At 35.1% G+C, this 15,488-nt stretch overlaps 1 protein-coding gene across 17 annotated transcripts in view; it reads left to right on the top strand.

The window, feature by feature from the left end:
* The window catches only part of LOC143256972 (peptide deformylase, mitochondrial-like), a 59,383-nt gene that overhangs the window by 23,153 nt on the left and 20,742 nt on the right, over positions 1–15,488 (top strand). For all 17 annotated transcript variants that reach the window (XM_076514932.1, XM_076514933.1, XM_076514937.1 and 14 more), the window contains one exon: positions 11,474–11,644. In XM_076514932.1, the coding sequence (XP_076371047.1) occupies positions 11,474–11,644 (171 nt within the window). The remainder of the gene's footprint in view (positions 1–11,473; positions 11,645–15,488) is intronic.

Raw genomic sequence — 15,488 nt, 5'->3', positions numbered from 1 at the left:
CGAGGTACTTCTGTACCATTCTAATGTTCAGTGGTTATCTCAGGAAAAGGTACTGAATCGTGTTTTTGCCATGCATGTGGAATTAGCCCTGTTTTTTAGAGCACCAACATTGTTATGCAGATTGCTTCGAAAAATCTGAGTTCATTCTCATTTTAGCATACATGGTTGATATCTTCAATGCTCTCAATCATCTCAATCAACAGATGCAGGGCAGTGTAGTCAACATCATCAGAGTGGAAGAAAACCTGAAGGCTTTTCAAAAAAGCTACCATTATGGAAACGATGAACAGAGAATGATAACTTCGCAAACTTTCCCCTGCTGGATGACTGTGTAAGTAAGATGGAAGATGTGTCTGAAATCGGAAACATTTCTGTACCCTGGGAACTGAAGCAAGCAATTGCCATGCACTTAGATGAGCTCGCAAAGTCTCTCAACAGATATTTCCCCACCAGAGAGTCATATCCAGCATGGGTGAAACAGCCGTTTACGTTTAGTGTTGCGACAGCAGATGTCAATGATGAATACCTTGACAAAATCATTGAACTTCAGCAGAACCAGGTTCAACAGCAACATTTCAGGACAACAACGCTCTCAATGTTTTGGTGTCACCAAATCGTAGCGTACCCTCTTATTGCTAAGAAAGCCCTTGAGATACTCATCCCGTTTGTTACCACATATCTTTGCGAGCAGTCCTTTTCGAGGATGGTAGACATAAAAATGAAGAAAAGGAGCAGACGTTGTTGAAATTGACATAAGAGTGGCACTTGCAAAGGTGAAGCCACGCATTTCTGAACTTGTCTCTGAAAATCAACAGCAAAAGTCACATTGATTTGCAGTAGACATTCATTGAGTTATTTTTTTGTTTTTGTGTGAAATTCATGTTTTGTTCTTTGAAAACAGTGATATTGTGTGCAACTGATGCATGGTTCATTTTGTGCACTAATAAAATATGTACTTATGTTTTGAATTTGAAAAAATCATATTTTATTTTTCCAATTACGAAGGGTTCAGTGGAATGCAATTACAAAACTTCTGGGGTTCAGTACCTCAACAAAGTTAAGAACCACTGCTCTGTCACAATAGTTACACAAATTTAAAAACACAAATAAAAGAAAACCACACTATAAAATGAATGAAACATAATCACTGGCACTATTTCACAAAATAGAAAAAAATAGCATAACTTTAACATGTGCTTTGGAAAGATTAGCATGAAAATGGTTGCCTACCATAGTTGTTTGGCTAAGTCTCTAAGTATTTCAACATATTTCCTGGGGTGTGGTTTTTTCATACAGTAATAAAATACTTATTTAATTGTAAAATCTAGATATTCTTTAGTGGAGAAAAAAAATCCACACACACATTGTGGCTATTATACAGTTGCTAGGGCTGCTTTTCTTTTGCTCATGTAAGCATTGGTCTGATTTTACCTACTTGTTCCAGTCATCTATTCTCCATTTAATTTCCCTTTGCAGTATCTGTCATGTGGTGGTCTACTCCTGTTTCAATGCACCTCTATCCTGGAACTTTATACCAGCACCTCATTCAGATAATGATATCAGTTTTTTTTGTACAAAACATTTACTAACAGATTTCTCTGTACTATGACCTATGGAGAGACTTTGAGCTTTTTTTATGTTATCTGTTTGTTTTTCTGTAAAAAAATTCATTTGGCAAGCTGATATACACCATGAATTCCCAGATTGTTGTTTTTACCATAGAGGCAAATCAGGTCTCCTCTATTCCACCTATGATATTTAGAATTGCTCAACAGTTGAGGGAGAGAAAGTTGCTCTCATTTGAGGTTGTCTGTGACCTTATTTGTAGTGAGATGAAGATGTATATTTGATCCATTGGCATTCCTTTGAGAGGGGGGTGCTCTGAGTCTGCGCTTGTGGATGATCTTGGACATCATGGTAAAAAATTTGGATTTATTTTTTGCAGTGCCATTCTTTATTCTGTCAGTTTCTCATGAGGACAGTTTGGATCAGCCACTTCTGGCTTCCTTTCTTCAGTTCATAAATCAAGTGTATGATGTTTTTGATGTTTTCCTGGTTACTTTTTTTAATCTCTTCTCTCCTTGATTAGGTAAGATTTGAGGGCAAATACTGTTCAGTTACATAAAGGGAAAACTATTACTTATCTGCCACATCTGTTGGAATAATTATTTTAGCATACTATATATGCATATTTAGACTCTCAGAGAATAGACCCTTCCTGAAAATGTGGGTTTTTGGGACTGAGTCTTTGATCAATCTGAATAGGTCATAATTTTATAAGATTTTTCCAACTCTGACTATAGTGTTGAGATATTTATCATCATTCCAACTATTATCTTGACAAAGTGGGTATCAAAATTGATTCATATCACTTACTCTGGGCCCCCATTTTGAAGTGGGGAAACTTGTGCAAGTCATGTTCTCATCAGATTCATCATATTTTCATGTTATTAGCAGTCCAGTTAAATTGTCTGCTGAAAGTCTTTGTGTGGGCTGGTATGCAGACCTTTCACGATACTTTTACCTCACATTATTTGTATGATCTGGCATTATCTTCCTCTAAATGTTTTCAACTACTCCTTGCAGTTATTTTAACCATATCTGCTAGATTTTAAAGAGGGGTATTTTCATTACTCATGTTATCTTGTTACTTTCCAGGCTATCTTATTGTTTTTCACAGGATCTCACTCTGTGGGGAATGTTGCCCAGACAAGTGTGCTTTTATTAAACCAAATCCACAACAGCAGTCGTTAATCCAGGATGCTTTATCTAGGTTGCAGCAGGCTCTGTAGAAATGTGGTGTTCCATATAATAACATAGAGGCAGACTGGATGGTATTACTGTCCTATGCTGGACAGCCACTCATGGTGGAAAGTGTTAAAAGATCCTGTCAATTAATGAGTTGAATAAATCAGGATCAGTTTGCTTTTCAAAATTTAGAAAACTTGGTTCACCTTTTGCACTGTTTTCAGACAACAGTTTCTTAGAACCAATAAGCATTCCCTTCAAATTCTACTACTTGAGCTAGGGAGTATTTGCCACAGCCAATTTTCAGTCACTAGGATAGTGAACCAATGTTATTTCTCCAGAGTGTTTGTATGAATCTCCTTCATTCTTAGTGAAGAGAACAAAGTTGGGGCCCTCCTAACCAGGACCTCAAATGTTTCTTCCCATATGTTGTTATGAGAGCCACAGCCTGCATAGGGTCCTACTTGTAATACTATATCACATTTGGTGCTTGACTGTCCAGTTAGGTTGAGTGTGACCCTTCATTTTGATTAATACTGATTCAGTTGCATTATTCTTGGAAGAGAGTCCATTGTCCTCTCTTAATTCCAGATGTAGAGTGGTCCCATCTGGTGTCCTTGGTTGAGCACAGTTTGTTCCACATCCTCCTCATAATTTCTGGGGCAAGTGGAATTTACTTTGCCCACACAGTTGGGTAGTGATGATGTGGGTTCATAATCTGAAACTATATCCACAGCTCAAGCATGGCATACAGGATCCTAGCATTCTGAGTTTGGAGTGTTGTCTTTTGGACTTCTTCAGACTGAGGAGAAGGTTTGTCCACTGTGGTGTTGGAATTCACTTATACATTGGAGTATAAGTGAACAGAGATTCTGTATTAAAAATATTTTTGTGTACTTTGCAAAGAATGGCTTAGGATGTAGTTGGTGTAGCATGAAAACTGAACAAGTTAGTCTGTGTGCTGATGATTGGTTTCATGTACTTCACAAAGTTGGTGGAAGATTATCTGTGTGCCAATACATTAATACATTCTGTTACTGATGTTTAGTTCTCTATAATGGATTGTATGATTTAGTGCACCTGGAGAAGTCTATATGGATCAAGGAATTACTTCTAACAACTAGTTACTTTCCACATTTGGATATTGGGTCCTGCAGAAGGAGTTAACAAGTTCACTCAGCTATAACACCCAGTTTTGACTGTTCAGTATAGTAGATAATATAGACAATCAAATGAATCATTGCAGATTGGAAGTAACACCTGCTATTTGTTAAGGATAATATATCATGCAGTAGAGCAGAAAATGACTTTTTTTTCCCCCTAATTTGCTCATATTTGGTAGAAAACTACGGTTGTTTTAGGACATAATGTTTTGTCTACTACCTAGTAAGATGAAAGTGGAAACTTCTTATGATTCTATTACATTGAAACAACTCAAACTTAACAATCTGGTCCTTACTCCATTTTTAGGCAGCTCACTTTATCAAATTGCCACTTGCAGTTGTCACATAAAATTATTAAATACATTGAGAAGCTAAAATTGTATGTCATTTACAAACCTCAAGTTTTGGTTGAACCAGAAATCAGAGGATCTTAAATATATTACTTTCTGTTTTAAGTTTCATGTGAGTGTTATAATCTTAATAGTTTAAATATAGTGTGATTGTTAAATTTAATTATTTTTAGAAGGAATAGTTTATTACAAGTTTGTTTACATAACTGTTTATGAACAGTACATTGTGTAGTTCAACTGTTGTGAATTTGTATTATTGCATCCTGTTAATAGAACTCTCCAAGTTTTCTTGTTGATTTAATTGTGTATTATTGCCTCTAACAAACTCATGGTATGTGGAATGTTCTATACTTTCATCTGGCTATAAATTTGCTTTCAATATGTAGTAAAGTATATAGATATAAATAGACTGCATTATTATGAGCTTAGCAACAAAAAGCATATAGTGGCAGTTTCTAAAGTAAAATTATTACAGATTGTATTGTGATAACAGAGTATAGAAAAAATAACTTGTCCTTTCAGTTGTGTTCTAAAGTTAACTGAACCAATCTGTGTGGACTTTGATGAAAAAAGAGACAGGTATTTAATGTTTTGGTTACAAATATGTTAAATAGTGTAACAAACATATGTATACATATTTGGCAGGTTGATGTTTTAGTTTTTCACTAAATATGTATATTGCTCCTATCATAAAAATATTAATGATACAGTGTGGTGATATTTGGCTTCTGGAACTTGGAGGAATCTTTGATGGCAAATGTGCTTCTGTGTTAGTTATTAGCCTGTCTGCTTGGGTGTATGTTGACATGTGCTTTGGTGGACAAATGAAAAATTAATCTAAATTTTCAGTTATTTGAGCTGTAGAACATACTTAATTTGAATTGTACATGTAAGTATTTCATGATGCCATGATGAATAGAGCTGGGTTTATTGGCTGGTAGATTGGTAGCTTAGATTCCTATAGTTACTATGTATGAGTCATTGCACAGACTCAATGTTCCAGGTAATTTTTGCCATAATTAATACTGCACTGACAAAATTTGAATCTGTTAGTATCTGCTAAATTGATCAGTAACTCAGTATTGTGGGCAACCTTCGATATGCTGGTTTATGTAGGATTGAATTTATTTATGGGTTAAAAGCATAATGATTTTCTTATTGTGTACTTACTTTAAGAAAGTGCTGTAGGGATGCATATACACAGTTTACACAGTCCATTTTTAATTCTTAATTTTCTTGTATGATAGTGAAAGCCTCAACTTTTTTCTATTCTTAATTTCTTTGTAAGGTAGCTCAACCTTTTTCTGTTCTCAGTACCATCCCACATTTTAATTTCAGGACTGGGATCATACAATGAAAATTTCTTACAATTCCCATTAAACATTATCTTTTCAACCATCATAAAGCACCTGAATGTTGTCTTGAGTTAACATTTATAGAAATGTTTAACTTTTTGACATGGTAAGAAATTGATCATCATGTACTTCAATTACTCTTTGATGTAAATGTTTAGTTTTTGTTTTGATATGTGCCTTTCAATATGCCTTTGAACTTAGGCCATTCATTTTGCACCAAATAATATTTGTTAAGTATGGTCATCACTTTAGTTTCAGTGTTTATCTCAGTATCATTTGAAATGTTTTTAAGTTTATTGGTCTCTTAAAAATTTGCAAGACCAGTAATAGCCCCATCTGCTAGACCTTAATCAGAAATAGAAGGCTGAAGTATGTGTTGTTTGTATAGAGAAACCTAAAAATAAAGTATATAATGTATCAAATATATATACTGATTTTCTTTTAGGAGGATTCTAGAGATTGTGCAAATAAAATATAAAAACTTTGAAATGGAAATAAGTATAAGTTATCCTTAGCATGAAATTCTCATTTTATTCATTCACTTTATATGTGTGTGTGTGTGTGTGTGTGTGTGTGTGTGTGTGTGTGTGTGTGTGTATATATATGTATGAAGCAAAATTTTTGTATACCTCATACTTTTAGGCTTATAGGTGAGTAGAAACTGTAAAACCAGACTAAAACCAAAGGAAATTACCAAGAAACAACTTAAGTAAAATAAACAAAATGGAGGAAATACACAAGTTTGCAAACTGTTGAAAACGTAAATAATTGAGGATACTATTGCCAGTTTTTATCAATTCTAAAATTTACCATTAATGTATTGCTAACTGGACCTTAGTTATTGCAACCTATTGATTGTTCAACATATCATTACACTCCTAGTTGTAGTTTGCTTTCTTTTTAAGCATGATGTAAGCATCTGTGTGGAAAAATAGCCATTTTCACAGTGTACAGCCAGTAGGCACATTAGTTCTTATTGTTGTTTATCGGCAATAGTACATTTGATATATGATATATGTAAAATATAAAATATGTATATTTTAAACAGATATTCTTGCTATCTGCAGCATTGTTATATGATATGTTGATATATATATTTACATAAAGAGAATATTAACACTAAAGAGTTAATTAAAATAAAATAAAATTAAAAGGATGAACTGCATTAAAAACAGCAATTCTAAACCTCTGACTAATGTTAGTTTGCTATAGCCAAAAACAGGCTGAAACAAAGATAAAAAATGCTAAACCAATTAAAAGGATCTAGGGTACAGGCTATAATGTGGGATATAGAATGTACCATAGGTTTTGGAAGTGACTGTGGAAGTAGGACTTGCATTGTGATGGGTATACACTGTCTATCAGTCTTAGCCTCCTTTCACCAGTCTCACATAAAGAAATAAGATAAGTGAATAAAATAAATAAATTACAATTAAAATAATAGAAATATAAATTAGATATAGGAGAGTGAAATGTGATGCTCAAGCTTGCACCATCCCACATCTATATCACTCTTCACTACCTTCAGACACTTGTGGGAAGGTGACTGCTCTCCAAAGTAAGGAAGAAGAAGAAAAAAATAATGAAAAAAATAAAAGTAAAAATAAGGTACTACAAATGGTAGTAAATAAGTTAAATAAACTTACCTCCTGAAGTTAGCATTCTGACTTCCATTTACTAGGTTACCTGTTTAATGTCTTTCTACCATAATGCAGGCAGTGGAAGGTGGTGTAGATATGGGACATTGCTGGCTTGAGCACCCACATTTCGCTCTTCTATTTCTACTATCTATTTCTATTATTTTAATTTTAATTTACGTATTTTATTCCTTTAATTTATTTCTTTATATGAGACTGATTTATGGAGGAGGTTAAGACTGATAGACAATTTATCTCCACTTCAGTGTGGGTCCTACTTCAGCAATCACCTTGAAAATCTAGAGTACATTCTATATCCCACAGTTTAACCTGTATCCTGGATCCTTTCAGTTGGTGCAGCATTTTTATCTTGTTTTAGGTTGGATATATATATATCATATTATACAAAATTAGTAAATTGTGTGGTGGTGTTGATGAATATGGAGATTACACATGAGTACATGTATGAGTGTTGTACTGCTTATGTGAATTATTTACACTGACAATACAACTATCAAGCAATAAAACAATATAAAATCAGGTTGATCTTTTTTTTTTCATCTTGATCTCACTTACTCTGGGCCCTGTCCCTGTATCCTGCCATTTTCCTTAACTCTGTCTGCATCTGGTTATATCTCTTATTTATGCCTTTGCTACTGCCTTCAATCCCCATTACCTTGGTTTTGGCCCAAGGTTTTCCATCCTCCAGCCTTGGCTGTCAGTGTCTTTGGCCATGATTGGTCTCATCTGTTCCTTTATGTTTACCCTCCCATCCATATACTACTTTGAGTGGCCAGCTTCATTCATGAACAGTCATTCTGATTGCTCCTTCCAAGTCCACTGAACATTGGTTTTCTCATTTTCTCCAACTGTTTGTGATATTTCTTCTTCCATCCTGACCTGCTTCATCAACCCAGTCAATGACACTCTATTCCACACCATCTGTCCTCCATCATTCCACCTAGTTTTTGTGAGGCCCTTGGCTAGATTATCTGTTTTTTCTCATGGAGTATCTTCACAATTATTAGCCTGTTACATTGGCCCTTCTTTACTCATCAATCTATATTTGTTGCTCCTGGGCATTGACTTTGGGTTTTCAAGCTTCTAACACAAGGGTTATCTGTATCCCTGAGTGTTTCACGTTACTCTTTGAGAGGGGTTCTTCAGTCTTTTTATTTTTGGTTGTCAGGTAGTATTATCCCATACCTTCCATTCTCCCAATTTCCACATGGTCCTTGTTTCCACTCTCCTTTGCATGTTGATATGTTCCTTCTGACTCTGTCAGCCACAGTGGTGGTTATTACTCTTGGTCTTGGACATTATCATGGTCTTTCTTGCCCTCACATTGTCTGTGTGTTCCATATTTCAACTATCTTTGGCATATTTTTTCCTCTTCCCTGCCTGTAGTCATTGTAGGTTGGATAATTTTACTTTCTAGTTTACCATGTCTTTGTACTGCTCCTTATCCTTTATCTAGATCATGCCTTCCTCTTTACATTCTCTGTGAGTTGTTATGTTTAAGTCTTCTTCCTCCTATCTGCCTATGTTCAATTCTTCATTTCTTTCCTCCACCTGATATAGATGAATTCCTCTGTCCTGTCTGCAATTTCCATCGTTATTTTGACTTCCCTCCAGGGTACTTGTTTTCACTTGCTTCTCCCTTTGCAACCATCCTCTTCCTGTGATCTTTCTCAAGTTAACCAAACCACTTGAGTTTGATGTTTGATCCAGGTGGTTTATTCCTTCTTATCTCCTTTCTGGTTTAATTTTTTTCATATTTCATGACATTAATGACCTCCCATGCCCTCTCTTCCACTTCATGGGGAGTGGATTGATGTTCTGTGCTAAAGGTCTATCATGTCCTCATTCAGTCCAAGCTCAGCCTTGGAGATGTTGGATCCCATTCACCATCTGGGTCTTTGGCTGTGCATGGGGGCTTTCCACACTTCTTCAATCCAAAATCTAGTCTTGTGAATCCCCTCTTCACCTCTGCCACTTGCAACTTACTTCAAAACTTTGATCCTTATCACAGCATCTCACCTGGGGTTGTGTCTTCCTTCCTCAGTGGGCTATGCTTTTTGAGAATAAATGGTCTGCCATTCTTCTTTTTGCCTTTGTGGCCAGGCACAGCTGGCTGAATTGAGTCTATCCTTGGATGACATTGCTGTATCCATTGATCAACCCATCCTATCATGGCTTACCATCCACACCTGAAGAAGACAAATACTCCTGATTGGAAGTACCATCTTCTATTTGCAAACATTTTTAAAACCATCTTTCCATTCTTATTTATACAGATTATATAGATGGTTTGACATCAGCTGATACTGTGGGCTCTGTCATGGTTTGTTGTGATTTGGTGGTTGCACACAGGATCCTCTCTACAGTTTGTGTTCACTGCTGAGTTGTATGCCATTTCTCTTGCCCTAAATCATGTAGAAGCTATAAAGTATATCAGTTGCATTATTTATACCAACTCTCTTAGCTCTCAACTGGCCCTGGAATTACTTCATGTTGGCTCTCACTCTATTCTTGTTGATATTTAAAACTGATTGTTTGTTTTTCTTTTTCTTCTGTTTCATACAATTTTTTGTTTACCAGACCACATTGGTATTTATTGGTGAGCTTGATGTCACTGCAGCTAATTCCAACTGCTTTGTTGCTATCACTACCATGCCTGTTTCATATATGAGCTATGGCCCTATATTCAAAGTTTGTCTCCATGCCAGTTAGCAGTCAACTTGGAGTAAGCAACATGATAACTAGCTTTTTCAGATTAAACCTTTTATTGTTCTTTGGTCATCTTGTTTTCAGAAGGATTGGAAGGAGGAATTTATCCTGGCAAGGCTACATGTTAGTTACAGTCTTTAACTTATCATTTTCTTTTATCTGTTGCTGATGTACTGATGTATGGCTGTTGTAACACTCAATTCACAATAGCCCATGTTTTACTATCATGCCCTTTTTATGACTCTGAACAATGGCACTATTTTAGAATTTTTTTTCCATGACTTTACCCCAGACACTGGACAGTGTTGTTAACGATGGTGGCACTGTCCACTTTACTTATGTTATTAAAGTTTCAAGGGCCATTGGCTTTTTCAATTCTATTTATGTTTTATTTGCTTTTTGTAAATTTCTGTAGTTTTATCTTGATTAATTTTTATGTTTTACAAAGATTTTACTTTTATGTCATTTTTCGTACCAGTTTTTTGGTACAAGTAGTTCAGTTGCTTTGTGCCAATAAATGCCATTCAACCAACGTTTTTTTTCAACTTTTGAGTGGCATTCCATCATGTCATATTTTTATCATTTATAATATAAATATTCATTTAATAAATAAACTTTTTTCTTAATTCTGTGGTCATATTTTTTATGCTTTTAACTTTCATTCTGTACATAAACATAAATTAAAATAAAATGTCCCATTGCATTCAGTTTATTTAATGTTTTGACTCACCTTTCATTCACAAAGGAATTAAGTGAAATCTCTTTTTGTAGGAAATAGTTAAGTATACTTGGGCAGTTTAACCAAATAGTTGTTGTAATCTGTTATTTATGAGTAATAATTACATTGATTAATGTTATGTAAACTAATTCATTCATCAGTATTCTGATTAAAGTAAATAAATTAGCAGTTCTGATTAGTACTGTTTTTGATTTTCCCAACTATTAAAATAATCAAAATATAGTTATTAATTGTTAAGACACTAGTTCAAAAGAGTTGATTTGATTATATTAGTTTTTTATTTGACCAGAAAACCTCCTTACTCAAAAGATCAGAAATCATTAACTCTACTTTGTTTGTTTGTTTGTTTTTTTGAATTTCATGCAAAGCTACACGAGGGCTATCTGTGCTAGTTGGCCCTAATTTTGCAGTGTAAGACTAGAGGGAAGGCAGCTAGTCATCACCAACCACCGCCAACTCTTGGGGTTGTCTTTTACCAATGAATAATGGGATTGACCATAACATTATAACACCCCACAGCTGAAAGGTTGAGCGTGTTTGGTGTGACGAGGATTCAAACCCACCATCCTTGGATTATGAGTTTAGTGCTTTAACCACCTGGCCATGCTGGGCCTACTCTACTCTGTAGTTTTATAGGTAAATTATCTGTAATATATATATATTTGGTTAATTAGCTTTTGTTGGTGTTCTTTAAAAGTTTTATTTGGTATAACTGCATTTAATGTACATTATCTTTAAATGTGTACTCTAGGTCATAAGCAAAATGAAAAAAGTAATGAAAAAGCACAAGGCAGTTGGCCTAGCTGCACCACAGATCGGATGTTCTCTTAGAATAATCACAATGGAATTTTGTCCTGATATTTTAAAGAAATTTCCTCCAAGTGTTGTTCTTAGTAGAGAATATCAAGCTTTTCCTCTACAGGTAAGGTTTGTTCAAGTGTATAAGTGCTTAATGATAAGTTCTTTTGTCAAGATTCATTTGTAGTATTTATATAGTAGGTGTAGTTGTGTGTTAAAACTATTTATCATGGCACAATCATATTTAGAATATTTTTATATCCTTCCTCAAAATGAGAACATAACAGTGGAATAACTTATGAATTAAATATAGAATAAATTGAAACATAATAATATTTCATGTATTTTTTACCTTAATTGTTTAAACATGTTTCACACTTTTTGTTTATCCCTGATAATTCTGTAATTGACATAACACAAGTGAAGTGACTAGTATAGCTAAAAAATAGCTCCTAATAACCATATCCTTAAAATGTAAAATGTAATATTAAAATTTCTTACTTTAAAAAGGCTTGTTTCTGATACAGTCAGTCTTACCCTCTCTTACAAAGCTATTTGAATTATCTTCTCCCCTCTAAGTATTTCAAAAAGTAGTTTCATGATCAGTGTACCAGACTTTATACCCCATCAGTTTCACACCACTTCTGAACATGTGCATGTGACACTACTCTCCACCAATAGTATTATGCCAGCTATATTGGCACAGCTAATTAGTTCTGCTTTGCCTGTTCAGTCCTCACTTTCTCAGTTGGCATAGCATTATTCAGATGTGTGTTTTTTCACATATGGCTACCCTTTACAAACATGCTTCTTTGGCATTTAATTTTCTTTTCAAGAGTTTTATTCTACCATTTTTATTTATTTCTTGTTACACAATTATAAGAAATCATAGCAAGAGTTACTGTTTGTAATTAACCACAAAGCTACACAATGGGTTATCTGTGCTCTTCTCCCCACAGGTATCAAAACCCAGATTCTAATGTTGTAAGTCTGCAGGCATACCACTTAGTATGAATTTGTGATCAATGTTTTGACCATAGAAAATCCTGCTACAGTCACAAAAGCTACTGGTAAGATTTCCTAAGATCCTTGCAGGTCATATTCCATGTGCTTTCTACCTCATTATGGGTTGCCTTTCCAAGCCTGAGAAATTTTATCCTATGGAGGGAGCTTTCAATCATCAGATTTTGCAGTGGCTATGCTCCCACTGTGGTACTCCTCTGCTGAATGCATTTACCACTTTTCTCAGTACCAAGTTATTTCTATTTTGGTCTTCACTCATCCAAATGCCCTAGCTGTAGGTGCACTCAGCCAGGATTAGACCAAATAGTACCATTATGTTTATCCTCTCATCTTACTTGTATTCCAGGTGATTTTGATCATTCATGTCACTTCATGTCAGATCTTTTTGGTTGCTCTTTACTGGGTGACACAACCATAGCTTCCTCATCTACTTTGGCTTCAAACTGCCTCTTAAGAATCTATTGTTCTCACATCATTCCTATTCCTGTCTTGTTGTCCTACATTTATCAGGTCCTTAGTAAGGAGATCCAGGCTGTCTTGGCAGATTGCTTCTTTTTTCTGTTTACCATTTTTTAATGGCAGTCTATCAGTACAAATGGAAAGTCTTCAGCAATTGGTCTTTGAGTCATGATTTTTGCCTTCTCATTTCACTGTTTCACATAATATAGATTTTCTTGCTTAACTGTCCAATCATATGATTTTGGTTTTATCCTGTTCTTTATTTCAATTGTCTCTTACATCTTATTTCCTACTTCTTTTAAACTATAGACATTAGTTGTCTAATATATTTACCACTGATGTTTCATGCACTCTGTATCATTCCACCTGTATTCTCCTTTATCAGGATAGATCTTTCATCCCCAAAACGTTTGCTGCTCTGAATAAAATTCATCCTTTTGCCAGTTTTACTTACTTCCATCTCTCATTTTTATTCCTGTTTTGATCCATATAGACTCCTATGTCTCATACATGCTCTTTATTGTGAAATTGCTTGCACAGCTTTTTTCCATGATTTCTGTTTCCACCATTTCTTTCCCTGGAAACATTCCTCTGTTTTGTGGCTTTTCTCCTTCCAGTCTTACCAGTTCTATTTGGCTTTTAATTCAGATAATTACTTTCAAACTCTGTTCCAGTTGTTGTCACATCAGATCCAGGAGTCTTACCTTTTCCATGGAGTCTCACCTCCATCATCCATTGAAGAAATATCTTCAGTTGGGCATGTGGATTACATTTGAAATATTCTTCTTTCACTATTTTCATCATGTAGCTGTTTATTACTCGTTGGTGTTCAGTCCTTTACTTGTCATCATCCTATCAACTTTAGTCCAACTGCAACTGGGTAAGTTATGTTTTATATGTATATTTTAATTTCCTGCAGTAATATCAACTAATGTGACAGTTCTCCCTCTTATGCTCAACCTCAAGGAGTTTCATTGCCTGAGGACAATATTTCACAGTGGAGAATGTTGTTTCTTTGGCTTTTATCTGTCAGACTGCAGCTCGCCCCTTTGATTTGGATCCCTCATTCTTCCATCACATTGATTTCAATGACTGATTTTAGATTTAAAGTGAGAAAAATTAACATACATCCTCACACATGGGTTGCTTGTGTTTCCTTTTTCTCACAAAATTTTTATCACAATTACCAAATCCATGCAGGGACTCCCAGAGGTTGATGTTGCACCCAGTCTTTGTGCATTTCCATGAGGATGAAGTGGTTATATTTTTTATTGTAAGGAATTCACTTGTATGTGGTGGTGCCTGGAGGATAGCATTGTGCTCTGACTTCTATGCAGTTCCATCCAGAGGGTAACGTTGAATGAGGTGACAGTTTTTCCTCTTATGCTCAACCTCAAGGAGTTCCACTGCCCGAGGAGAATATTTCACAGTGGTATGGCAGTACGATTGAGTTTGATGTAACCTTCCACTCAGGCACATTTCTTACTGCCATCATTCAGACTTCAGGTTCCAAGATATGTGGTTAGTTATATATTTGCACACATTTGCCAAATTTGTAGATTGTTTTGCATTGTATATACTTCTGTTACGCTGAACTTGAAGTGAAGATGATGTGGACTTTCTTTTACCCCAGATTTGAGGTTATATTCCCAATACTGATTGGTTTTGGAGTGGAGTTAGCCTGCTGCATACAATCAGTCTTGCTCTTGCCACTACATCTTGGAGCACATCCATTTTAGCTTTCCCTCATGTTACTGCCTGTAGATGTTTCTTCTGTGTTAGTTTTTGACCTGATTGAGATTATGATATTCTGTGGTTTTAATTAAAATCCAACTCTTTTTCTTTCCCTTTGGTTGTACTCCCCCCTTTATATGCCTGTGTATGCAGCACCTCTTTCCACACAGAAGTGATGAGATCTCCCATAAATGCTATTAAAGGATACTGTTTTCTGTCTTTCACACTAGTTTCTCCATCTATTTAATGTGAGATTCTAGCTATGTATGTGAGCAGAAGTAATGTACTGTGTAAAAAAGTATAATTTTCATATACTGAAAATGTATTTTTGTTAGGTACCTACCTGCACTTTTGGAGCTCATTTTTACGCATAAACTCAAAGTGATAGTTCAGTGGAATCAAACAGAGGGAATCACATGTATATAGAGTGTGTGAAGATCACATGATATACATAACACAGTTGAATCACAATGATTGTGGAGTGCATATGAGTGCAAGACTTGTGGCATCTGAAATGTTTTTCATACAGAAGGTAGCACTGAATAACAGCTATAAATGTGAGAGGAGGCAAGTACCTATTGCAAATCATTTTTTGTATAGGAAAATTATAACTTTCACATCATCAGTGTTCAGATTTTGGGAAATTTTTATTTTGTGTCCTTTGTCATCTAAGTTACTTTATATGAATTGTAAGTTAGGTATTGATTATTACTTTGTGTGTTTTAGGTAAATTTAATTTTTTTGGACATTCG

This window comes from Tachypleus tridentatus, chromosome 7 (genome assembly GCF_004210375.1).
Source record: "Tachypleus tridentatus isolate NWPU-2018 chromosome 7, ASM421037v1, whole genome shotgun sequence".
NCBI classification, from domain to species: Eukaryota; Metazoa; Arthropoda; class Merostomata; order Xiphosura; family Limulidae; genus Tachypleus; species Tachypleus tridentatus.
This window is presented reverse-complemented; position numbering and strand designations above follow the sequence as displayed.